This window comes from Myripristis murdjan, chromosome 16, assembly GCF_902150065.1.
Source record: "Myripristis murdjan chromosome 16, fMyrMur1.1, whole genome shotgun sequence".
Taxonomy (NCBI): Eukaryota; Metazoa; Chordata; class Actinopteri; order Holocentriformes; family Holocentridae; genus Myripristis; species Myripristis murdjan.
This window is the reverse complement of record NC_043995.1, coordinates 13,680,900-13,708,473: the sequence shown is the minus strand read 5'-3', so window position 1 is coordinate 13,708,473 and position 27,574 is coordinate 13,680,900. Positions and strand designations below refer to the sequence as shown.

General features: G+C 43.4%; 1 protein-coding gene across 3 annotated transcripts in view; it reads left to right on the top strand.

The window, feature by feature from the left end:
- Window positions 1-27,574, top strand: part of rims2a (regulating synaptic membrane exocytosis 2a) — a 152,515-nt gene that overhangs the window by 58,782 nt on the left and 66,159 nt on the right. For 2 of the 3 annotated variants that reach the window (XM_030072005.1, XM_030072004.1), the window contains exons 7-9: window positions 14,349-15,295; window positions 24,477-24,688; window positions 26,057-26,176. In XM_030072005.1, the coding sequence (XP_029927865.1) occupies window positions 14,349-15,295; window positions 24,477-24,688; window positions 26,057-26,176 (1,279 nt within the window). Of the gene's footprint in view, window positions 1-14,348; window positions 15,296-24,209; window positions 24,278-24,476; window positions 24,689-26,056; window positions 26,177-27,574 lie in introns of all 3 variants that reach the window. The other variant, XM_030072003.1, reaches the window with a different exon arrangement.

Below are 27,574 nucleotides of genomic sequence, written 5' to 3'. Positions count from 1 at the left end.
CATTGCAACAAGCCATTTTGTAAATCATGTGGTACTAAAGATTTCACAACATATAACCAACTGATGTGTGTATGGCTGTGTAAAGCAAATGTTTCCCTGGGAACAATTTTCTGGTGGAGGGACTGTTGTCACTCTGCCCAAGATCAAGTCATCAAAATACAACGGTGCTGCTTTTAGGAAAACCTATGTGGACGACTTCATTATGCTGATGGAAAACTGTGTGAAGAAAGTTTGAAGTCTCTGAAAGTTGTTTTCACATCGTAGTGGAATGAATGGGAAACAGTAGTTGGCTAAAAGGAAGAAAAAGTATTATCAGAGTTCTAAAATACAACTACATGCTTTGGGAAAAGATTAGCAGAAATGTGAAGTACATATATATGTACAAGTTTATATGTTTTGTGGATATTAAGTTAAACACACAAAATCACCGGTATGCTCCTTTAAGGATGTCGGGTTAGTCTGGAGGTTTTCTGCAGATATGTCAGATGAGCATTGGCACTTGTATCGCTAGATGACAGTTTAGACATTTTCTCCCTCCAGTTGTTCGCACAGAGTGGAGCACCAGGAGGAAAGGCATGCAGCTGTGTTACGCGGGACAATAAAGGCCCAACCTTGAACCCCACATAAGGGGCTATTTTAGCCCAGACCCCATCAGCGTTTGTCAGCGATGATTGGGCAATAACCAAAGAAACATTGCTCACCTGTGAACGGTCCCCACCCTCCTCCTCCCTTTTCCACCCACTGAATCACAATTCTGCGTCCCTCCGTGCACATCTCCCAACCCCCCAACCCCCCACCCCCGCCCTGCTCCCTCTTGTTGTATATTTGGAACATGGAGGGCTTGGCTGTCTGCCGCGTCGTGCCATGCTGCTGCAGTCTTATCTGTTGACAATAATAGACTCAGAGGAGTTGGGAGAAAAAAGAGAGGGAGAGGGGAGAGAACATATATGGGGAAAATGGAGGGACCGACGTGAGCAGCCCTAGCCTAGCCACGATTGCCACTACTTCCCCAAGAGGGTCGTCGGTGCATCCAGCCCCAGAGATGTTATTTTGGGCAGCAGGGATTATTAAAGCATCCTCTGACTCACCCCTCAGCTTTTTTCATTACCTCCTCACTTTCTATGGAGCCAGACAGCCGCCCAGCGTCACTGCCTTTGATTTCAAATGCAGCTTGCTCACTGGAATGAAAAATGCATACTTAGCAGAACCAGGAAGAAATGTGTGTGAGTGGCAAGTGTGTGTGTGTGTGTGTGTATATGTGTGTGTATTTGTGAGAGAAAGAGGGGGAGATGGGAAGACCATGGTTCTTGAAAGATGTTTTTTTTTTTTTTTTTTTTTTTTTTCCAGTGCAGTAATACAGCCCAGTAGTCTGGTTACAATAGAATGTGCCGGGGTATGAATAGCTCGACAAATCTCAATATGTTCCCTACACAGAGCGCTTTGTGGAAATGAACAATGGCTGACAAGCACTCAGCAGTCAACATGCTACAGTACAGCAGTAGGCAGGAGGGGAAGGTCTCCATGGATATTCCTCTGTGTTAATCTGGAAAGTCTTTACAGTGTGTGTGCATGTGTGCGTGCGTGTGTGTGCGTGTGCGTGTGTGTTTGTGTGTGTGTACTGTTAGTGTGACATTGTGAATTACCCTCATGTTTACTTTCATTTTATGGCATCTTGATTTCTCTATATGCATGAGTGTACAGCAGAATGATGTGTGGAAAATGATGTTGGTTTGGATGCCTAAAAAAGGCAAAATAAAAAAAAGATACAGTTAGAGATAAAGATACAATGCACAATGCACAGCTGGGAAAACCTACTGTATCGGTCCTACTGGAGAGCGTCTCCTTACTTTGATGACTTGGATGCTGACTAACAGGGTCATCAGGTTGCAATAATGGATTTGCAAAGGCTGCGACATCTCCATCACTATGTTCATTATTTCCAATGGCTTGTGCCATGTGTGAATGAATTTCCACTGCACCTAGCAAAGTGTGGGTAAGATGCTGCATCTGGCTTGGCCTCCTTGCACCCGTCATGCAACCTGGTTGAAATTATGTGCCATACATTGTGATGAAACCCTCATGCATCCAACAGAAAGAGGACAATCAGCCAGCCAGGATGGGAAGAAAATATAAGAAAAAATGACAGTGAGAAGTTTTTTTTTTTCTGAATTCTGAAGTTATGACCTTGAAAAGTTCAAGTTTTTTTATCTTTCTTTTTTTTCTGGAAGAATGTTCCTAACCAAGTGGGCATACTAGGCTTACAAAGTGGAGACTAGCGATTTATGAGCATTGCTTAATTTTATGTAAAATGCTAACAATAACTAACAATTACTCCCTGGCTCTTGAAGATTGTTTTACATCCCTCTAACCTCCCCAAGCATCTAGTCAGGAGTTGCACCGTACCGAGCAGCAAGCTAACCTCATCCCTTGTGAAAGAGCCAATAAAAGCACAGCTTTTTTTCCTAGTGTAAGTCAAAAGCCATTTCTTGTGGCCCAGATGTCATCATAAAGGATGTCTGCAGCATGCGTGTCCTTTTGAAGGATTGCTCTTTCATGTGGTGATGTGACGGTGGGGTCTGGTCACAGATGAGCGACAAATGCATGTATCTTTTCATCAGTCCAAACACTTGCCAAAAAATGTTAATTGCCCACCATGGCTGCGGTGTTGATTACTTTCAGGCCCTCCAGAGGATGCCTGCACCCTCCCCAGTTCTCCTCTGTATTAAAGCTCTGTACAACTCAAGCTGAAGTCAATAAGCATAATTACAGACAGTATCCCTGTGCCGCTCCAAAATTACCCCAGTGAACTGTCTGGCTGCTTCTCTACTCCACAGAGGTGTTTGGTTTATTAAATTCCAACAGTGATGTGTGTGATTTTTTTTTAATGCATCAATGGTCTTCACAATATAATAAAAAAAATTCACATGTTCTTCTCCTCTAACCTTTCTCTGCAGGGAGGAGAAAAGCAAGTGGCGGCATAACAGTTCTGACTTGTAGCTAATCTTAATGCCATATTCAGTTGGGGCTTGGCCTACATAGAGAGCTAGTGGTGACGCCTCTTAAAAAGGAGACCTAACAGACGGTGCAGTGCGGAGGTTATATTAACCATAATGTAGAGTACAAACATAGCATGAACACACAAGGTCCCGGTTGGTCTGCAGTCTCGTAGCTGGCAGAACAGAGCGTGGATCCTTGGACCCAATTAGTGAAAGCATTCTCTGTGATCTGCAGATGCTGACAGCTGCGCTGATGGATGTATGGGCGCTACACAACTTTCTGTCCGCTCACCTTGCAACTTTCTGCAGAGCAGGGAGAGGGAAGGGAGGGTGTGGCTGAACACTGCCAGCTGCCACTGTGGATGAACCTGTGCTGTCAGGCATTGGGCTGTGCATGTGTATGCATGTGTGTGTGTGTGTGTGTGTGTGTGTGTGTGTGTGTGTGTGTTTGTATGTATGAGTGAGAGCCTGGACATTAGGCATTGACCCATAATGTGTGTCTGCATCTGTGCAGCTAAGTAATTGTGTGTTGTGCAAATTGGACTGCGTCACAAACAATAAACATCCATGAATAGAAAAAGCATCAGCTCCAGCCGCTTGTTTAGGGGACATGTCAGCGTAGTTCACACTTGGTCCCCACCTCACTTGTAGTTAGCCTACATGTTTGTTCCCTGCAACAGCCAGCTTAACCAGTGAAGAAGACATGAATGCCTACCTACTCACTGACAGCAAGTCACCCTCGATAAGACCATCGAGTGAATGCCTAAAATTTAAATACTTGACAGGTCTGATTTACAGTCTTCCCTCATCATTGTGGTCTACGTAATGTAAGAACACTCAAGCTGTTACATGTATCATTGCAACATCAAAACATTATAACCACAATTAAGCAATGTACTATATATATATATATATATATATATATATATATATGTGTGTGTGTGTGTGTGTGTGGGTGTGTGTATATATACATATAAAAATAATAGTATTGCAATTCAGTTTACCAACATTACAGCTGTGATGTGATTACTGATTTTAGCAGGAATGATTATTTTTGCATCATATTTTTAATTTTCATTGAAAAAACAAAAAGGGATAATGGGATTTTTTTTCTTGGGTTTGCCCCAAGCAAACATCTTTTCTTACATCCGGAGGATAAGATTTGTTGGCCAGGACATCTCTGTAGCAGCACAACACTTTATTCCCTATGTTATTTTGTCACAAATTTTACTTTTATCGAAAAAAAAAATTGCATCCCACGATTTGGATATAGCACTTCACCATACTGCGATTTTGATAAGAATTCAATTAATTGTTCAGCCCTACCACAATTATTTTGAGATGTTAGTATAATCACCATAATGAAATGAGACAGCTGAAGTCTGGCAGCCTGTATCAGCCTTTGCACCTCATTTTACATTATGTAATATTGGGTCAGGTTACTTTTACAGCATTCAGGGATAATGCTTTATGGCACAAAATAGGAACAATTTGAGTAACTTACTTTATTCCACTGGTCTAACTGCACAGTTTCAGTTTGATATTAGTTTACCCAAAGGCTTTTTGGCTGTTTTCAAGGGTTTTTATATTCTTTTAGCCGTGATTCCCAGGAGGGGGAGTAAGATGTAGCAACACTGTCTTTGTTACGGTAAGGCAACAGGTTTATAGGAAATTAGGGCATAATCGAGAACCCCAAAAAGCTGCATGTGTCACCTTTTATGTGATGTACAAAATTCACCTATGCCAGTTCGTCTCAACTTGACGTACCATCACAGCTGATGGTGTGGAGTCTCCCTGGGTGGCAGTCAGAGGCACGCTCCACTCAGAGCCACTTACAGCCCTGCTGCCCTGGCCCCTGCCCTGACTGTATGGTGATACAACAGCCCCACAGGCCCTTCAGCGTCTCTTCTCCCTCCAATCTCCAGCCAGGGAAATGCTGTGTCAACAGCCCATCTCCCACCTGCCCTCCCCCATCCTCGCTGCTGTCACTCAGCTGTCATCACCACCACCACAGACAGGACAGGTAACATAGTGGTGTATCTTCCAGTCCAACTCAGACCCCGCCTCATGGGACACACAGGGGAGAGGAGGGTAATGGATAGAGGGAGGGAGAGCAGTTAGAGAGGGGGCGAAATGGTGACAGATGGTGAAAGGCAGAGGAGTAAAGACAGAGAGGAAGAAGGACTTTTATTTATAAGAGGATGCAGATATAGGAGATATCCTCCGTCAGACATGGATGCGCAGACACATGCACATACATACAAGCTATTGCTACACAGCAGACTTATCAAACCAGGTCACTGAAAACCAGCTACGTCATAATGGTGCAGAATCAGGAAAAAAGTCTTTGATCCGTTTTGTGATGCACAGAAATTATGAGGTGGAGAGATAATCTCCCTCTCCCTCTCTCCCTCTTTCTCTCTCTTTCCTGTATTTGATTTGATGCCTGCAAATCCACCCTCTGGATAAAATAAATACATAAACCATGTAATTTGTTCAGTTTAAGGATAATAAGACTTCAGGCTGAATGAGATTAGGTGAGATCTCATGCTCTGGTTGCAATTGGTGATAGATGTCAGCTAGTAATCAACTGAGGAGTGTAATCCGCTCCTAGGCAGAGGTCTGGGTGGCTGGCGGGTTGGGTGGGGTCGTTGCTCGACCTCCAGCCACTCATAGCGATCACATGATGACGGAATTAAACCCACATCTCGGTGTGTTTTCAGGCCCCCAGAAGCCTTTGCACCAGGGTCATAAGCTGTGCCAGCTCTCCACATCCAGCAGTGTGGGTACTGTGGGCACAGCAGACCATCAGAAGCAAAGCAGGTCACGCCGTTAGTGCGAGGCAGCTGATTCTGCAGTGTCATTTGGATATTATGAGTTACAACAATTTAAGGAGCCAGCTTTGGATTGCTGCAGGGTTTTGCCAGGTTTGATTGTACTAGGTAACAGGGGGGCTGGGTGTGTTTGTTTTACTCCCAGGGGCATCCCAGATGTGCAGTGGCTGGTTGACTCAGTCTTGGAAGGCAGAGTGATGCTGCACCCGTAGATGGACCGTTTGAGGCATTTTTCCTCCCACCGTCTCTTCTTCTCTGATTGCTGTCGGTTGAGACACGCACATTCAGCTTGTTTTTCTTTTGCTCTTTCTTTCTTCCCAGTTATCTCATTTCAATAGAGACTGTTCCAGGATGTATTGTTGTCATTAGTAGACCCAATTCCCTCTAAGAGGAGAGCTCTGCAACACGGCACCACTCGTTTGTTCTCATTTGACTTCTCTCCATTATCTGCAAAGTAGAGGTGGCACAATCCCCATGGGGGCAGCCTTGCATTTTCACCTTGATTGCTTTTTGCTCTCTTATTTAACATGTTTCTTCAGCAGCAGAAGTGGCAGAGCAGCTGGAGCTGGTGTCCAAAGAACAGTGCTACAAGCGTACATTCGTTACTGCCATGCAGAGATCATCGTTAGCCCTCTTGCTGTACTAGAAATAAAACAAGGACATTTTTTCAGTGCTGGAGGAAGAGGATTGGAAAAACAACAAGGGCTTGGTCGCAGGCTGTGAGCCAACGCTGGTGCTAGGTAGACCAGATTGGACTGGACTGCTTTTGTGTGGGTTTGCACTCAGAAGACTGTGTGTTTGCATGGGGCAGCTAGGAAGAGATTTGAACTGAAGTACATCCCGGGACCTGACAGTTAACTTCAGTAAGGCTGGTTATATTTCATGTTTGATATTGGTACACGCAGTGCCTTTTTCAGCTCTCAGTTTCCTTATATGATGGATGGTAGTGCTGTGTTTGAATTGTGTATGTTTATATATGTGTTGTTAGTCTTACATTGATACTCTTCAAGTTAATTTTTTTTTATAAAAACATACATGTAAAAATTAGAATTGTTAATTTAATCTGATATTACTGGTGCTTCCTTTAGACACCTGAAATTGCCATTTGATGTTGTCCCATGTACAGAAAAGGTTTCATAACACTGGGGCTATCCCAAACTGATGGTAAATTTAGGCAGATTGCTTGTATACACTGCAAATGTACAATACCATTTGTTTGTACTGTTGCATTTACAGTTCTATATATTGACAACTGTACAGCTCTTTCCAAATTGTTTTCCTTGCCACAGAGATAATTGTTATAGCAGCATTAGTAAACAGGAATTTCTAACACATATGGAATACTGAAATAGGGTGTTTAGAGACTAAGTGCATGTTTCTGCACACATCTAGGTGCCTCCACATGCAGCTGAGAGCATAAAACTGGCAGCCTCTCTGAAGGGTACATCACTCACTGAAAGCTTTCTCATTGACTTTCAATTATTGATCTTTCCGCTTGTGGCATTCCTTTGGTTTTAAATGGAATATCAGCATAACCTCCAGACAAATGTTTTGGGGGTGGGACAAGGGTTTGTGTTATCTTCAATTCACCTTATGGAATAATTCATTAGGGGAAAAAAAGTAGATTTTTTTTTCACCAAAATTGTGTGGTTTTTGTAAAACCATTGCCAATAAGGTCAAGCTTTTATGTTTGCATCACAGAACCTTCTCCATCTCTTCTCTCTTTGTTATTATTGGCTGAGAGAGGAGGGGGCAAAGAATGTGGAGTGTGTGTGTGTGTGTGTGTGTGTGTGTGTGTGTGTGTGTGTGTGTGTGTGTGTGTGTGGAGAAGAAAGGCTTCTCTTCTAACCAGCTTTCCACTGTAAATCAGTCATAAGCCTGTGTGTTGCAGATGCTCCATGTTAATGCATGTGTGACCACCGCCTTTTTTTTTTTTTTTTTTTTTATCATAACCCACATCAAATGTTAATGATTTGTGGCTACAAAGGCCTCCTACTTGGGGTCCATGAAGCCCTTCATCACAGCCCAGTGTAGGAAATGCTACATGTACGTATACTGAGGGAATGGCACAGTTAGCATGACTAGTCCACTTACAGCCTGGAACCGGGTTGTGGCTGTGAGTGTTTCTGATCAGATCCCATCAGTAGGTCAGAAGAATGGGAGACTTCTTGTTACCTCATTGTGTATCAGAGAATTTCACCAATTGGTTTTTGTGTTGTGTTGCGGAAAATAACAGCACATAAAGGTTTTATCATGGTGAGCATGTCAGGTCACGTTTAATCTTTTGGGGTCACACTTTTTAATCTTTTGGGGCCATAGAGTAATCCCATGATTTTTGCGAGCCATGGATTTGATACATCATGCTGCTTTTGATAAGGACAGGGTACTTTAAAGAGATGATTATTATATCGGAAGTGCCGCATGAGCACCGGAGGTGTATTGGGCTCTGCTGGGGCCAAGACCAGGGCTTGTGCTATCAAAGCATCTTGCAGTTGGCCAGTCTTTACTGATTTAATGTGAGTAAGCAGGTTTTCCCCTGTAAATACACAAGATGCTTTGTTACTATGGGTAATAGAAAAATAGGTTGAACTGGTAATTTCCCTTCCAATTAACAACAGTTAATGGTGAAAATGGGTACATACCTTTTTCATCCAGATTATTTTTATTTTTTAGTTGCTCCTTTGTTCTCGATGTCAGATCATAATTCTTCCTCCTACCATTAGAATGAAAGGAAAACCTTACTATCAGTGTCAGAGCTACATGATTCTTTCCATCACTGTCTTAGCTATTGAAATCCTAGCAGCCTATCATATAGTGACTCCATCATGATCTGAATTGTATTATCTTTATCATCATCGTCATCACCATCTTTTTAATTGCACTAAGTGCCATGATTGGTATACTGTCACAACAGAAGACTGTGACAATGTCCCAGAGTGTTTCTGTTGTGAGCTCAGAATAGGCTAACAACAACAACAAGGGCTAGTGATATTCCCAGAGCAGGAATACAGCCTTAGCCTGCATTTCTACAATGTAGCAAGCAGACAGTGGACATGCCTCTCTATTGTCTGCCTGTTTGGATGATTCACTGCTGGTCTATCTGCTGCAGAACACGCCGCTTGTGCTGCGGTTCAATGCCATGTCTGTGCTGACATCACATGCTGCGCACTTCATATCTCACCCGCCACTAGACAGCCCAATACCTATAAGGGGAGGGGGGGACGTCACTGTGGGCTTCGTGACTCAATTGTTGCAGCAGCCGGTCTCTGTGCAACGTCACAGACATCAAAGTCCTACACTGTCCCATCCTGCCACTCTATGCTCCAGCTTGACAAGTGTGCCTGAATGCACCACGCACACCGCCTGCATCTTTAGCTATAGGGCACAGTTGCAGGCCCCCATTCTCTGCTTTATTTTTCATGCTTCCTCTCGTTTTTTTTCTCTCTCTCTTACACATGCATGCATGAGCACACTTTCTAAGATCTCCTGCTCTCTATCTTCCTCTCCCTCCCTTTCCAGATTTCTGTCTCCCGCTCTCTCTCTATGTCTGCCTGTGTCACTGAGGCTGGAATGCAAATCTAAGATCAGCCGAGTGTGTCATGGCAGAGCTGTGGAGAGCACAGAGGTATCTGCAGAGTAGCTATTACAGTAGTGTTGGCAGCTGGAGTAATGTAGGAATAATGTACAGTGCAAAATGTAGTGCTGCACCATCGTTCTGTTGTACTTACTGAGGGCTCGGTTAGCCCTGACAGCATTAGCATCATGATGCAGATGCTGATTGAGTGGAGCACAGTCACTAGCTTGCTTGCTCGTCGCCGTAGACATTTCTCTGTTTGGACAGAAAGGGCGTACAAGGCTAAACAGGAGCACGGTAATGTGATACTCGTGTCAGGATGAGTTAGAGCTCGTCAAAGGGCAGGTTGTTAATGTTTGCTGTAGTCGCTGCGTGCATGTACTCTGTGTATGTGTGTGTGTATGTGTTTGTGTGTTCAGGGTGTAGGATTTCATAACAGCAAACCAGAGGGGGCATTGGCCAGAGGCCCTGAGGACATACTGAGAGCTCTGACTGAAGCATTTCCCATGCAACCTGTTCACCACACACAAAAACGCACACACCCACACATGGAATCATACATAAGCACACACACACATGCACATGTTGTACACACACACCCCCCCCCCCTTCATCATCAGGCCACCTTAGCAAGCCGTTTCTCTCACACACCGTCGCACCCCCACACCCCCACCCTCTAATTTTATTCCATCCAAGTCACGGAGCCTGTCTCCTACTCCAGCATATAATTTCTGCTGCCGCTTCACTTTGGATTTGTGAATGAAGCCCCGCTCAGTTAATGTCCAGCAGCAGGTCATGAATAATGCAGCGCCTCTTGTGTCTCCTCAGCCTCGCCTGAATCACTAGCGTTTGGATGCTAAGGCGATAGGAGGCATTTGTTTTGATCTGCAACGCAGAGGGGAGAACCTCAAACTGCCTTTGGCTTTATTGTTTTGTTTTGCTTTTGTTGGAAATTTGTTTGTTGTGGTAATCCACAGTAACGTTTTTTTTTTTTTTTTTTTTTTTTTTTTTGTGACAGCTGACTAACTTGGAGTTTCTGTAGGTGGCACTATTTTATTTGTCTGTTCAGCCATGGAGGCTATCACTGCTCATGCTAAATACCCAGTTCTTCCTCCATTTATCCTAAACAATCTGGTGTTTCTGTTGCCAGTAACCTAAAATCCATCACTTCTTGTATGAGAGAGGATTTTTCCGAGGAGAGACCTCCTAAACACTGGATGTTTAGAACAGCAAAAATAAAAGCTTTCCTGACCTGGCTATAGACCGAATCACTGTTGGCTTATTTCCAGGACCTATAGGGTAATAACAATCTGGAACAGCATTCTGGCACCCATGCTTGGATGAAAAAAAAGTCTGACCTATATAAATAAATATGATTCCTTCTGAAGTGTGTCTGTGATGTGGCAACAGCAATATCACAGCAAATATCTTCACCCATACCCACTCCCCAATCTTAACATATCATCTATTGTATTTTATTTTACTGACAATACAGTAGCAGCCCTCAGTAACAATAAATAATGACAACAGTGGGTTGATCATTGAAAAAGTGCTGCTGTGGCAGCATGATGCAAATTTGACCATCTGCTTTATGTTTGCACTGTGTATTTATGTGAAAATAAACAACACCGAAAATGTATGTGCCAGTCTGGCAGCTTGTTGAGGTGAGTTGCACTCCTCCCACCCCACACCTACAAAGTTCCACTTTAATACCTGGCTGTTATCAGCTGCAAGCCAGATATTTGTCTTTATATGATACAATACCACTTTATTGCCAGTTTACATTGGAATTCATTTTGCATCCTTGGGCATTTCCTTTCAAGAGATTTACACACAGATTGAACATACATTTACAAATATGACACTTTGTATAAACATACAAAAGGCATCAAACAGTTATGACAGTCATGCTGGACACATCACATCCTCTGGATTCAGATCTCAGTTAGCAGCACACTGATTTTGGCTTAGCAACAGGATAGACTGATGTAAAGTGAAAATGTCACTGCTTATTACTTCAACTGAAGTCCAACTTTGAAAAAATAGAGCAATTAATCCAAATCAGTGAATACATAAGCCATCAGAATGAAAAGACAAGATATGTACAGGAATGCTATTTTTTATCATTTCACTATTAAGTAAATCTTACATTTATGTGTTCGAGATGTTGAATTTTTTTCCCTGTGCTGTTGTTCAGTTGCAAGGTCGGTGGAAGTAGTTTTCATCATAGTTTCCGTAACATGATGTTTTTACATCATTCTGTCATCATACATCATTCTGTCTCGTTCTGGTGCTTCACTTTAGTAAGATTAGATGTTCAGTGCTACAGACAGAAATGGAACACATACTTAGGAATAACTGTGCTTTAGTATAGCATTGGTATTTAGTGTACATTTATTATACACTCCTATTTGAATGTACAGTAGCAAGCCAATCTAAATGGTGTGTAATCCACTATGTGGGGACTGAATCTTGTCTCTGGTTCAGTGAGTCGGCCAATCACACGTTCAATCCACTAAGCAAAGCAGGCAGCAGTGATTAATGAAGCCCGCTGAAATTTATGGAAGGTTGTCACGTACGAAATTAAAGGGATGCTTCACAGAGCTTTCCTTCTCACCCAAAATGTCATTATTATTGTGGAGGAAAAGTGGGAGAAATGTAGGAGAAAAATGGCTCATGAGTAATTGATTTTTAACAAAGGAATAAATGCATTAACGCGCAGTTAACCTCTTCGAGGCTCTTCAGCCACTTCCTGGCTGATATGTTTTCTAATTAGAGAATGATAAAATGATTGACAGCAATATATTGGGCCACTGACTATGACTTTGCTGCAAAATATACCTCTTACCAAGTTATTAAATCAGGTAGTGAGTTTTTCTCTTTTCTTCAAATGAACAAATGAAAAAATATACTGAAGGGGTGATATATTTTCACTGTAATTCAATAGAACTTAGCTTGTCTACGTATTTTGTGATAAGTACGATTTTAATACACAGTTAAATGACTTACAAAACTACACATTTTTGCAATGTATCAATGTGTGAGAAAAAAAAATCCTGAACATGCTGTTGTGAAGTGCAATTTTCGTGAAGGGGCTAAATATCAAGTAATGTAACATGGCCAGTCTGTCGTTGTGCTGTTTTCCTCTTTGTTTTCAAAGGATGTAAGAGCTTCCACTGCAGTGATTACAGGTGTACAGCCCTAATGAGGGTGGCAGAAAAATAGAGGAAGATCCCCTCTGACTTTTGGGGGTGATATGATACTGAAGTTAATGTATTGTAAGTTGAGCTGGTGTGACTGTGGGTGTTTAACAAGAGGGAGTGAAAGGGGGAGATGGAAACACGGAGCTTCCTCCCCGTTTTCAATAGGATGAGATGAGTTCATCAACAGCATTCAGACACATAATTATTGGCTATCTACATCCCAACACATGCATTGAATTGTACACACAGACACAATTTGTGATACTCTAAGGATGTGCACACGCATACACACACACCACACACACACGGCCGCTTACCTGTCCAAAGTTCCCCCTCCCTCTCTACCCTACAAATCCCAACGCTGGGGAACAGTGAATCATTTATCATGGCACTACTCACACTACCCTCTCTGTTTTCTCATCTCCCTCTCTCTAGGCTCTCTCTCTCTCTCTTGCTCTCTCTTTCACACACACTCACAAACACACACACATACACAGACACACACACCCAGTCTCACACTAATAATTTGGAAATACAAACAGGTCATATCCAGACAGTCTGTGTCGTTAATCTTGTGTCACCTCGTTGTTTGAAATGCATTGCAAATGATGGTGATTTAACCACCTATATCAACAAAGTAATCAGATGCTATCAAAATGAAAATGAAAGATTGCCTATGGCACTAAAACAGCTAAATATTAAAGACAACATTGCACCATTTGAGGACAACGTACAAGTTATCCAAATAAATTCATCAAACACAGGATTTCAACTGCATGAGCATGGGCGTTTGACTTTTTTATGCGAGTACTTGAGCTTTTTTATGTAAATACTTTTATTTGGAGAATAGTGAGAGCCAAAATATTTTGAAATGCTATCTCTGTTATGTGCTTGAAGATGCTATGAGTTGTACCACTGTCATGTGGGTGATTAGGCCTAGGGAAAGAATTCATTTTTTCTTTGCATATATTTTCTAGAAAAGCAAGTGAACAAGGCAAGTGCATGTAAAATGTGGTAAAAGGAGAGCCCATACCAATCCACACTCAAATCACTGCAAACACCTAATGTACATTTAGGGCTAGATTTGCTTTCATCAGCCATTTTATACAGCATCACGTCAGTCTGCCTCAGTGAGAGGAGGGAGTGGTGCTGCATCCCGATAGCTCCTTAGCCCCAGTTTCTCTCTCTATCTGCCTCTCTCGCCTCTCCTCTCTCTCTCTCTTTCTCTCTCTCTCTGTGACAGAGCAGGCTTTCATCAGGTTTTGACAGGGACTGAGGCCCACGCAGTGCAGGGCAAAGTAGAGCAGAGCTATAGGCTACAGACTGAAGACTTCAGCCCCAGCAGAGTAGCAGAGAGAAGCATGATGAAGCACTCGCCGTGGAGGCTCTTGTCTGGCTTATAACTCACATCTCCACCTACACACAAACAGGCACACACAGATTATTGCAAATAGAATTAAACAGTTAACACGTACATAAAAAGACAAGAAAACAATCTTATGGGAAAAGATACAAGCATATAAATATACACCCATATGAATAACATCCACACACAAGCGCAGATACTTTTGCCAGCCTTTGGAAGATATCCAGTGTTTTGAGAGGGCCTGTCAATCCATCATAACCCTTGGTCTTTTATGCTGGTGATTTGACACACCGTGATAAATATTAGAGGAGTCAGAGAACATTCTGGGCAAAGCAGACCGCTCACTAACCTCCACTCTGTCTCTGTGATTGACAGGAAAAGAAGCCCATCTGCATCCAGGGATCCAAACCAAAAATACGACCAAAGGGAGGGGGGTGACCACTCGCAGTATGCCCCGGCGGACGGCAGCATGCCCAGATCACCGTCCGACTACGGGGATGGGGACCCTCGGCGGGCTCCGCGGGGACCACACATGTACGCGGACGTGGATGCAGCACGGATGGGCTACCGGGAAAGGCGGGGCCCCGGGCGCTGGCACTCCCAGGAGTACCCGTTGGACCAGGAGCTAGACGGACCTCCTAGCGAGTACGACCTGCAGCGCCAGCGCCAGGAGGAGTACCAGACGCGCTACCGTAGTGACCCCAACCTGGCACGCTACCCAGTGAAGCCGCAGCCCTATGAGGAACAGATGAGGATGCATGCTGAGGTGGGCCGCATGAGGCACGAGCGCCGCCACAGTGACGTCTCCCTGGCCTACACAGAGCAGGATGACCCCGGGCCCATACGGCTGTCCCGTCAGCATCTCACCGAGCGCCGGCCGCCCATGGTGGGACAGCGCTCTTACTCCGTGGACCGCTCCTCCCCAGGTCCTATGGGTCCCGGCCTGGGAGGTCACCGGACCAACCACAGCCCTCCGACGCCACACCGCAGCCCTGTGCTGGGTGACCGCTCAGGGGACCTGCGGAGAGGGGACCTGGGTGTCGGAGGGGATCCCATGAGGAGGCAGCAGCACCACCTGGATCCCAGTTCAGCCGTCCGCAAGACCAAGAGGGAGAAGATGGAGAGCATGCTGAGGAACGACTCACTCAGCTCCGACCAGTCAGAGTCAGTGCGCCCGCCGCCCCCCAAGCCCCACAAAACCAAAAAGGGAGGAAAGATGCGGCAAGTGTCCCTGAGCAGCTCAGAGGAGGAGCTGGCCACCACGCCGGAGTACACCAGCTGTGAAGACGTGGAGATAGAGAGTGAGTCAGTCAGTGAGAAAGGTAGGAGCCACAAACACCACCGCCCTCTCTCACTCTACACTCTTCTACAGCTCAGGCCTTTATATTGTATCCACTGTCTCAAGTCTAACGTTTCTAACTTTCTTACTACATTATACAAATTGCAACTCCTCAAATGCTTTACCATATGCAAATATAAATCTTTTTCTACTCTTACTGATATAACATTGTTACTGTGAATGATACATTTGAATGAACTTCTACTGATGTCTTTTCTTTGTTGATGTGTTATGCAGCTGGTGATTCAGAAACAACTTTTTAAATTCCTCCATTTACAGACCTGCTTATGTCACTATATGTGGTGTCATATGTGTTTGTATGTGTTTACTGTGTATGTGTGTTTGTGTGCAATGCAGTATTACATTTATATGTGTATTATATGTGATTCTGCTCAAACAGTTACAGTGCCTCTGAGGGGGAGTCTCATGCTGTCTTGAACCAGCCAGATGTGTTTCAATGTCTGTGTGCGTGTGTGTGTGTGTGTGTGTGGCTTGGGTTTTAAATGAATGCACCACTACTGCTCTCAGGGCCCTCTCTTTCTCCTGTCATCTTGTGGCACACATTGCAGGATCTTGCCTCTGTTGTCACGTGTTCAGCCTGTTCTAATGGACTGTGTTATGTAACTGAGACAGATAGAGGGATACGGGGAGTTTAGGGGGTCTAGTGAGGCAAGGTGAGTTGATACAGTTAGCTGAGGCTGGGTATTGGCAAGGACCTCACAATACAGTGTATATCATGATGCATGATACGATTTATATCATGATACATTATAGTACTGAAAATGTATAAATACAACTTAAAATAGAACTTAAAGCATAACATCTAGCAGACTGATAAAATATACAACATATTTTCGGTAACATGGGTGGAAAACAAAAACAACACAAAACAATTTAATCCAAAATTCCCATTCCAGTTCATTAAAACGAAATTATCGAAATGCTTTTTCTCAGCACAGTGGAGTAAAAATTATTTCGTCATAATGGTATCTATAGACACAAGGGGCTAGAGAGTCCATACAGTATCAGTACCCAGCTGTATTGTTTTTCCCACAGCTCTAATGTAAGCATTCCTGACATGGAAAATGGTAGGTAAAAGTAGTCACTGAATTGGCCAAATCAAATGCCACAATGCATTGGTTTGCTGCACAGTCCTTCTTTAAGCCCATGCAGTTACAGCTGTAATTCATAAGTACAGATTCTGATAGTACAAGTGCATGTATTAGGGATAATTCATGCCAGAGTGGGGTGTGAATCATAAACAAAAACCACATTAACATATGCATTCACCAGAGTGCCCCACCTACATAAAAATAAACAAACAAATAAACAAACAAAGATGTGTGAAAACTCTCAGCCAAGCTTTGAAGATTCATAATTAAGGTTAAAATTCACAGATATAGAAATCACACATCAGGTAGCTGCTGCTCAGTAATCAAAAGGCATATTTTGTACAGAAGAAAAATATCTGAAGTACTGTACACTGTAAACTGTGTTGGGTTTACAGTGTCTGATTTCTGACTCACTGACCTCAATGTTCCTCCCAGGGCGGTGTAGTATCATGGCCTTTTTAAATGGAAACAAGGAAAACTTAGAACCTCAGCTGAGCCAGAGGGGGTGTACCCCTGCCACTCAGCCGGTTGTGGTTGAAACATTGAAAACTGCTTAAAAAGTGCTTGAAAAGTTTTCAGTGCTGCAAAATATTGTCAAGAGTGCTGCATATTAAATAATTAATTCATATATAATCAAACAGTGGAGGGTAATTAGACTTCTGCCTGAAGGATGTCCTCTCTAGCCCTGACTTTCACACTACTTTGCAGGACAGAGCGGCAGGGGCAGCCCGCCTTCAGACTGAGCGGCTCGCAGTTTTTGGCGGGACATTACAAGACTGAGAGTCTTTGATTTTCCTTTGCACATTTTCCCTCTCTCTTTCTCTCTCTGTCTCTCTCTCCCTGAAGAAGAAAGATAGGTAGTCTTGATGCACAAAGGTTATCTGCTGCACCGCAATGCTCCCAAAACCACGCCGATGATGTCATCCCTTTCAAAGTGGCCTTTTACAATGTCCCAGAGATAGGATTATAGGCCGGTCCAATGGGGGTGGCAGCAAGAAGGGAATGAGAGAGAGGTGAAAGAAAAAAGAGAACGGTGGCTGTGTGATTGATAGCTATATGCTTAATTTTTTTTAAAGACTCATGCACAGTCCAAAGGGATCTCTCTCTCTCTCTCATGTCTCTGCGAAGGACTTTGTGTTGACCCATATACAGTTTTAAAGATTTTTTCACCTTATTTTTTCTGCTGATGAACAAGCAAATTTATCAAATAGTGATATCAATATTGTGATAATATTGTAGGGATGACTGAGTTTTCATGAGATATTTACACACAGGATGTTTGATAGACAGTTATTAGTAATGTTGAAATGATTACCAAGCAGTTACAGACAAATAATAGAAAATCTAAAGCATTCTGCTAAGTTCAGATTGCATTTTTTACTGTAATGCAGGTTTTAAAACCAGGAAGACCACTCATTACGATATCCAAAATCTCAGACAAGTACCTCATTTCACAATTTCCATTTAATATCAATATATTGCGTAGCACTTAAGATGTGCACACACACACACACAGACACACACTAACAGACTGAGCACCCAAATTAGGTGCCATTTTGCATAGAATCAACATCAAAAGTAATCCTTAAAGCAGTTGGCCACTTGACTGCCCCACCTGGTCGACAGTTGTTGTAATTGCAAATTGATTGATTGATTTTGTTGTCAAAACAGTAATTATGGGGGCCTTTACCTTGGCGGCGTCACAAGCATCCAACAAAAGAGAAGAGGGGGCACTGGTTGACAGGCTAGAGGTAGAAATGGAAAGGCAAGGGGAGGAATAAAAGATTTAAAAGAGCAATGCAGCACCTCATGCATAATTACCAGGATATCTGTGATGTTGGAGATGTAGGAAGAACATTTGCTTATTCTTTTGTTTGCCTTTGTTAAGCAGTGCAAGATAAAAGGACCCGCCACTTGCCTGAAATGTTAACTATGAAGGAGAAAGAAGGAATCCAGTTGGTCTGCTCTGTTATGTAACCGTCCTCCTCACAAAGGGAAGCTGCACACCACCAGTGCTACATTATTGATGTGGGGGTTTCCAGGTTTACAAGTAGGCATGGAAAAAAAGAGGGAGAAAAGCAGGCTGTTTTGAGGGTCAGAGTTTCTACTGTACCTGTCTGCGTCTGTTTGGCTCCCACACAGGTCAGCCTGTGTAGGTGAGAGAGCAAAAACAAAGGAAGGAGTGGGTAGACACGGCTTTGCATTTAGAACGGCAGCTGGTTATGTGTTCAGTTAGCTTTAGTCTTAACTTAGGTGTAACTGGCAGTTTCATTAATTTATGACGTAACTGAGGTAGCTGGGATATGGTGCATGCTAGTCAGTAGATGGTTCAGAAAATTCTACTGAAAAAAATATTTTGGACTCGACTGTCCTTGCTTTTACTTTGTCAAAGTAGGCTTAATTATGTAACAGCCAGCAGAGAAAGGATTCTAGACCCCAGATTTGGACATGTGACACTCTAGTATACTTATATGATCAATAAAAAAACATTATATAATACTGTCATCAGTACTCTAAACTATATAAACGGATATAAAGATAAATCACCCATTTTTGGCAGTACACTGAGTTTACAAATAGGCCAAATTTAGCATGACTGCTGAACTGGCATAGACATATTTCAGTTGAACCGGGTCACGCAGGTGTTTTGAATGCTCCACTTTGCTTCAGCAAGAACGGTCAAGTTCCCCTGACTTTGATCACAGTTTAGATCCTCTCCAGTCTTTAAAAAGCTGACCTGACGAAGGAAACTCCCTGCATGTCCTGCAACATGCATACCAAGCACTCTTTCATTAGCTAGACCACAGCACAGAGCGTTTTCCCCTCACCAGCACGAAAAGGAAAAAAAACCAAGGGGCCTGAGCAGATAAGCAGAGAACATCAATTGTAATTGCATGTGAGGCGAGAGAGGGAGAGAGGGAGGGAGAGAGATGAAAAAGAGGGCAGAAAGCACCTTTTGGCCATATGTGGCCAGTCAGCTTCTTGGGGTTTTTACACTTAGCTCGAATGGGCCAGGAGACGGGTGTGTAACGGCAGGCTAAGCAGGGCTCATGCTATGCTCTCAAACTTCAGACACCCTGAGGGGTCACCGAGGAGGGAGGAGGAAAGTGAGGGAGAGAGGGTGTGCCAGCTGTAATGGTCCTAGCTCGTGCCCGCGAGGGACTGAGACTGATTTAGTGCGATGGTCCTCTCCCTCTGTTTTCCTCTTTATTGATTCCCTGACATGCAGTCTCATAATAGTGCCGAACAAACAGAAAAAGAGAGGCCGGCTGGCTAACTACAGCAGTGAGGTGGACATTGTGTAGTGATAGTCCAAGCTACATCCTCATTAATGGCTTTTGGGATCCGTTTCTGCACCTCAGTTAGTCTGTTGGGTTTGTTTGCTCTAACTGGATCTTTTTGGCAACATGAGAACAATAACCTGACCAACCCGACTAAGCAGTCTAGTGAGAATAAACAGCAGTTCAATTCATATATAATGGCTAAAGTTAGTTGTTTGATTGTGTGATTTCTGTGCATGTTCTTTGTGGATCAGCCTTCACCATGCTCTCACCTTCCTGTCATGGTTACTATGTTTAAACATACACACTCTTTCACCCCTGTGTCTTTTCTGCTCTTGCCCCCTGAATTGTAGTAAAAACAGCATCAATAATTAATGATCCAATTAATAGTTTACACTGGTTTTTATTGAGTTGTCAAAGTGATGGAGAGCCTGTTGGTGGTGAACTCCGCTGCTGCCTGCGCTCTGCCTTCGCCCTGAATCAGCACTTTGTGGGGCCTCGGAGCCAGGGCGAAATGGCAGGGCTGGGCGCAGACTGCTGATGCTCACAATTTATGGCCGTGATGAGTTTCCTGCTCCCTGAAAAACCACACAGCGCCTCATCAGGGATCAGGGCCCAATTGTGGTGTGCCGCTGTTAATAAAGCCCAAAGAAAGAAGGGAGGAAGGCTTCCAATGCCTCTGGTGCTGGCACCCATCCAAATCCTTTTTGATAGACAATGAGGGTGGGCTGGGGGGAGGGGTGTGTGGGTGGGAGAAGTGTCAGTTCTAGAGTGTCTGAGGATAGTCTGTTCCAAAATAGAAAGGGAACAGAGAGTTAAAACGTGCACTTTCTCAGTGTTAGGTGATTTACACATTTTATGATTCCTCCTCTCCCTGATCACAAATGCAGGCCTTAAGCTGTTTGGGCTATCATGGCCACATTAGGCAAGTGACTTGCTCAACCAAGAGTGTCTACCAGGCTAAAATGCATTCTCGTGTTTATGCTGCCGACAGAATAGCAGCTGGGAGGCAAAGAGGGTAATCGCTGTTGTCAGCTGTTGGTTACAGAGGGCCACGGAGGGCAAAGCCCGTCTGGGGACATCCATAATGTTTTATCACAGTGCATAACTGTGTACAGTAAGGGGTTTTAGCACCCCCATAGATGGATGGATGGATGGTGATAGCAGGGAGGGGTTGGGGAGTGGGGCAATGTGTTTGTTTGGTTCAGACTGACCTTGCAACTTGGTCACATCTCTAGAGCTGTGACCAAGAACTTCTAAGGGTGTAGAAATGTCTTATAAAAGCATTATACTGTGTAAGATATGACATCTTCTTCTGTGTGGTCTTTGTCTTTTTCCTATATTTTTCCTCTCCTTCTTCACTTCTATTTCACTGCCAGCCTCCCCATCATCCTTTCTTCTACATCCAACAGCATGTGCAGTCTATTTTTATGCCTTTCCATCATAGTTCCCTGATTTCTCCCAGATTGAGTCTTCAGTTGGGATAAATGCTTGAAGGAACCCTGTTCCTGTATAGATCCATTAGTTTCTGCAGCTCTTTGCAGGGGAAGTGAAGTGTGAGAAATGTGACTTGTATGGCCCAGGGGTTGCATAAATGCTCTGTTTTCAGATGACCTTACCTGTGCCTTGGGCCAGAAGGCTCACTACGGCCATGTACATCCATGCATGCACAGAAGTGCACAAATAGCAACACAACTTTAACAAAACAAAACAACAAAAAAAAAAGCTCACTGTCTGCTGAAAGGCCTGTCTTTACCAAATAGGATCTATATTGTTTAAATGACTCTGCCTTATGTTTTATTGATATATACCTTTAATAAGATCGATCTCATTAAGACATTCTTTTATTCATTTTATTAGTGTATTATAAAAAGAGCTCCAAGTGGAGGTGAATAACATTTTAATGTCCACTGCCTCTAAAGAAAGGCTACCATGCACATGCTAGGGTCTCTACTGGACAAACACAGCATGCAGTATTTCTCTGATAACTTCAAAGCATTGTCTGGAATTAGATTTCTCCCTCCTCAGCCCGCTCCTCCTTACCTCTATGCTCACCTCCTGTGGGAATCCCAGGCCTACCTTCAAATTCAATATTTTTCACTCTTTTTAATTAGCTTGGATTTTTAAGCCTCTTAATCAAATTGGAAGCGCTCTCCATCTCTCTCCTTTGTGCATCCACCTGGGAAAACAGGGTAAATCCTGTAGGATGACAAAGTCGGTCCTGCAGACAGTGACATTGCAGACATCGTTTTTCCACTTGATCAAATACTCACAGAGAGTTGATCTCATAAGTTAATCATGGCTTTCTTGTGCTAGTCCTGTCTTTTGTCATTTGTATTAAGAGGGGGATGAGTTTTCACAGTTAGAGGGCCTTGCTTCCTTTTCTCAAAGATCTGAACTCGAACTATCGATCTTACTCTAACCCTTCAGTTGGAATACTTTTTGCACAACTTAACGTGGACAAAATGGACTGTCACAGATCCTAACCTCTGCTGGATCCAGGAAAATTACTGTCACTTTGTCACTCATTTGTTGTGCATAAAAAAGGAAGAAACAATGACCCAAAAACCGCCAACATATATGGACATTATAGCCATTTGCCCAATCTGTACATTTATCAAGGTTGTGTGTCCAGTGATGTTAGTACAGAAGTTGCAATCAGGGCCTCATCTTAAAAAGCTCTCCCCTGTGCACTTTAGATTGAGGTCAGTTAGATTGCTGTGGCACTGCAATCTGAGTCCCCCTTTAAATATATTAGAGATCTGCCCTGCTTCCTCCTGCTACAGATCCAGCTTGGATAAGATAGCAGGATGCTAACTTTGTTTGAACAAAATGTGAGTTGCTGTCTCCTGATTTGAAGTTACAGCCCCAACAATGAGGCCAGGTTTTTGGGCTTGTTCAAAGGAAAAGGAAACCAAAATAACAGCTCTGAGGGAGGATGTTCCCAAGGAGCAGAGAGTGAATAATGTATGAAATGTGAGCCTTGTTTTTGGACGGATCCACATCTCTCCTGACTGGTTTCACCTTATAGAACGTGGATAAGGAAAGGGCAGAAGTTTATTCAGAGCTGCATGAAACCACACAGCAACCACACTGCATGTGAATTTGAGGATGCTACACGTGGGATTTTTTTTAAACATTATTTTGTCATTGTCAAAATAATTGTCATAAATTGGTATAGTTACCATAAACAACACCTTGGTTAGTTAACTTTCTCATGCTTTGATACATTATTACTGGTACACGTGTTTCTCAAATGAAGACCACATTTCCAATAAACCTGTTCTTTCATTTTAACGACACTGTAGCTACATGCATGTTCTTGCTGTGCGTCCCTGGGTTTCCTCTGGAGCACGTGCATGTGAAGTGAATTGGAGATTCTAAAGTGCCCAGGTATGAATGTGAGGGTCTGCCTATATGTGTTAGACCTGCAATTGACTAAGCTTGACTCTAGTCATTTTCTTCACTGTACTCAGATCAAGTTGTGAGGCCAGTGTGGCTCAGCACGTACAGTGGCCGAATGGTAATTGGAAGGTTCCTGGTTCAATCCCCGGCTCCTCCACCGAGTGTGTTGAATTGTCCTTGAGCAAAACCTTGATCCCCTACCTGCTCCTGATGGCAGTTGGCACCTTGTATGGCAGCTTCTGCAATCAGTGTGTGAGGGTGAATGTGAGGCAAACATTTTACAGTGCTTTGAGTGGTCAAGAGCACTATAGAGATGCAGACTATTTAACTGGAGACCACTGTGTGAGATTTACCTTAAATTTGAACATTTAGACATTCCAAATATGGGCGCTACTTAAAAATGGAAAGCACACTTAAAAAAAAAAAAAAAAACATGTATTTTGAAGTCATTAGTCTGCTAGCTAGATAGTGTTTGTGTCACTTATGCTCAGGACTGTTAACTGCATGGACTTGCGAAAACTGACTTTTTAAGTAGGCAGAGTCTTGAAGGACAGCCAGTCAGCATAGTTGTGTTGCCGGCATCCACAAGCGCTTATGAGCCTGAGCGTCCCTAGATGTAGGTCTCAAAAAGAACTACCTCCAGGCCCAAGAGACTAGCGATGGACTGGCGACCTTTTCAGTGAGTTTTCCAGCTAATGTATGCTGGGATAGACTCCAGCGCCCTGCAACACTGAAGTAGACAGTGGAAATGCATTACCATTTTCCTGTCAAAACGTAGAGCAGGCTTGGGTACCTACTGCTCGCGGACATTGTTGGGCAGGAGTTTGGAGGTCACATCAGCATTGCTGTCCTTTATGTAGGACTGTTGTCACCTGAGTTTCTTCTTTCTCCACAGGGATCTAGAGTTGTACACTGTAACCTGATGCAGTACACACCAGTGTGTGTGAGAGCGTATGTGCGTGAATATATGTCTTGTTTTGCGTCTGTCTGAGTGTTAATGTCATTTATGTCCTGTATGCTGTGGCTCTGTGGTGTCCTCACCAGTCCCTCTCGCTGTCCTTTCTGGTGTGTGTGTGCCCCTTTCCCCCTAACCCCACAGGAGATTTGGATGGCCATTGGTGGGACCATGCGTCTTGGCATAGCAGCGAGGCCTCCCCAATGTCTTTGGTGAGACATGCGGAGCCCTGCCTTAACCCCACCCGACCCTTCCCTCCTCGCCCCTTTATCCCCCTTCTCCTTCAGCCCTTTACCCCCCGCCCCCTCCCTCCCCAGAGTCTTTTGTCATTTCATGTTTCCTTTGTTTTATTTACACCTTTGCATGTTGTTTTTCTGTTTTTTCTTTCTGTTTTTTATCCCACACCTGTAGGGGACAGTCAAAGGGGAAAAAGAAAAACTATTGAGCAGGCATTTATGTCCGAGCCGACACACACCTTATCTGAGAGGCAAAAGAAAATGGTGCGCTTTGGGGGACACTCATTTGAAGAGGACTTGGCATGGTGTGAACCGCAGGTTAAAGACTCGGGAGTTGATACGTGCAGTAGCACTACCCTAAACGAGGAGCATAGCCATAGTGAGAAGGTACTGAGACAACTTAGCCTGCATTTTTTATTGTTATTATTATTTATGACCTACCCATCCAGTCTTTGTTTGCTCTCTGTCACTAAGTGTAAATAGGTGAGATGTTTGTTTTTGGATTTCTTCTAACATTATATAAATTGATTTTCCTTGCGATTTCGTTCCTTTTGTTTTCGGTTACTTTTGGCCGCACCTTGCTCGGTGTTGCCGAAAAAGTCTTTTCGGGGAACCCTCTTTGCTTGCTACTTGCTGTTTTGCTCCCTAGACAAATTACACATCATACAGTATTTTTTTTTTTTTTTTTTTAAAGAAGAGCATTGAAGCACAACCTCTGTGTTTGTCATGGCACACAGGAATGTGGGTCTCTCCTAGTTGCATGCTAGTTCTCCTCCGTATTTTGTGCTCTTGCTCTGCAGCGGTCATGTTTAGTACGGTAGGAACACCTTCACTCAGGCCCATCCCTCTCACTGTGCTGCCCTCTTCCACAGCACCCACTCCAGACAAGACCCTGTCCACTCCCCAACTCTCCACTCACTTTAATACCAAAATCCAAATTACTGTAAGCACACTTAAAGAACACACACACATACAGGGAAGATTGGATTTGTTTTGCACAGCCAAAAAAAAAATTGTTTTTCTTTTTTCCCTTCCACTGCCACGTCTGTGATCTCATCCAATTTATGTTTCATGGCTTTCTTTTGTGCTGTCCTTTTTTCACCCTTTTTGATCTTCTTTAAAGCTCGTGTTGTGGTGTACTTCATTTGTTTTTGTATCATTAAAATACCAACTTTTTTTTTTCTTTTTTGCTGTCTGCCTCCCCCCACTACTCCATTTGAGGGTGGTTGTATGTTTGTGTGTAGTGGAGCGCTGGAGTGACGGTCCAGTCTTCCAGCTCCAGTTTCCAAAGCTGGTTTGAGGAGGAGTGTTGGGGCTGCCTGCTTTACTCTGCATGGGTTGCTGCATGATGCTCACTCTACCCCACACTGGCAGGCTCATACAAGCTCAGAAAATTAACATATCACTTTATCATTAAGGATATTGTCAAGTTGTAGTTTGTGCAAATCATGCACCAACAATTGTCAATTGGTCATCTAAGGTTATGTCAGTGATAAGGTTAAATTAATTCTCAAGGCGGATAATATTCTGTCACTTAAAACTGAATTAATGGAGCACTCTGCTATCTAAACAATAAAACAGTCTTGATAAGTCAACAAAGAGTTTGTGTGAGCTTTCTTTCCCAAGTGAATTGACACCCCCTCTCCCCTCCTACACCCCTCTCAGTATGGACAGTCGTCTGCTTTGGTCTGAAGTGATAAATCTCAAGTGGATGAATCGTTAAACAGAAGGTGTGTTGTTGCTCTGACCTTGTAGCACCCGGTGACATGGCAGCCATCCAAAGATGGGGATCGCCTAATAGGGCGCATTTTGCTCAACAAGCGCATGAAGGATGGAAGTGTGCCTCGAGATTCAGGAGCTCTGCTGGGACTGAAGGTGAGCTCAGAATACCTCTGTCTATGACAACCATGCACACACATTTCTACAAAAGACTTCTGTGCAAAGGACTATAATAATAATTCTGTACATTTCCTCCAGTACACATCATAACTTACAGTTCTCAGTTCCACTGTTTTGTGATCTCTCTCACTTTGTCTAACTCCTCTGGCTGATTTGCCTCCGTGCCTTCCAATTATTGATTACATCATTGTGTTACTCAGTATTAATATTCATTAGAGACTTGATTAGCTTCCAGATGAATATTAATGAGCAGTGTTTGATATTGAGCACTGTAATTTTCCAAACACGCTCACACTGAACTACTTTAATGAACTGCGTTCAGCAGCTCAGTGGACACAAACAAATCACTCCAGAGCCTGTCAGCGTGATCCTGCTCAAGTCTGCCCACTCAAATATCAAATTTTACTGTAGATTTTTAAGTTACCGTGATGCTTATCTATTGAATACTTAAATCCCTTATACATCTACAATGTCTCCTAACCCTGAGTCCCTAAATTCTGTATGACCATGTTGCTGCTCCTGAATCTTTGACAAATGTGTACAGTAACCTGCCTCTGTTGGCCTTATTCTTGCGCAATATGATTTAAAAGCTTTTTGTCAGTTTGTTATTGCAACACCTGATGACCATAAACCCCTTAGTTACTGTATTTTGATAGGATAGGAGAGCTTTTCTGTTCTGGTGGGCGTTTCTCTTTCACTTCTTCTCACTGAAGCATTAATTTGAGCAATCTGCATGTGGTGCAGCCCGGTAAAAAAGCTGAGCAGCCAAAGTCCAGAGGAGTATGGGGGGCCATCAGGAGAAAGAAAGGAGAGTGGCAAGATGGGGAAAAATCATTACTGATTGAATGAGCTTCCTGAAATGGCATGTTTGTGTCTGCTCAATGCCTCTGTGCGTTTCTGTCCGCTCAGCAGCAGCCAACCAGCCCCAGCAAGACAGCCAGTCAGTCCATCAACTAGGCTGCCAGCCTTGCCTATACTGTCCATCTCTCTCTCTTTTTTTTTCTCTTTCTCTCTCTCTGGGTCCTGCTCGTTACATAAAGCCATTTCATTTAGCAGACTTCCCTAAGCTCCTTTGTATGTTGGCATTCAGCTGCCATTAAGAGGGATTTTTATTTGTATGATGCCCGTGTAGGCTGAGCAGAGCGGAGTAGAGCGGTTCAGGATTGTACAGTACAGCTCTTGCCCAGGGGCCTGCACTGTTACTGAACCACAGAGTAGCACCAGGGGGAGAAAGCATGGCCCTGGACAATTTTTTTTTTGTTTTGAAAAGAGATGTACTTTTACCATTGACCCTTGCCTTGTAGTGTTTTTTATTAAGCATACATACCTTGCAGGCAAGAGCTTAAACCATAATATCAACAGCACACTTTGAGG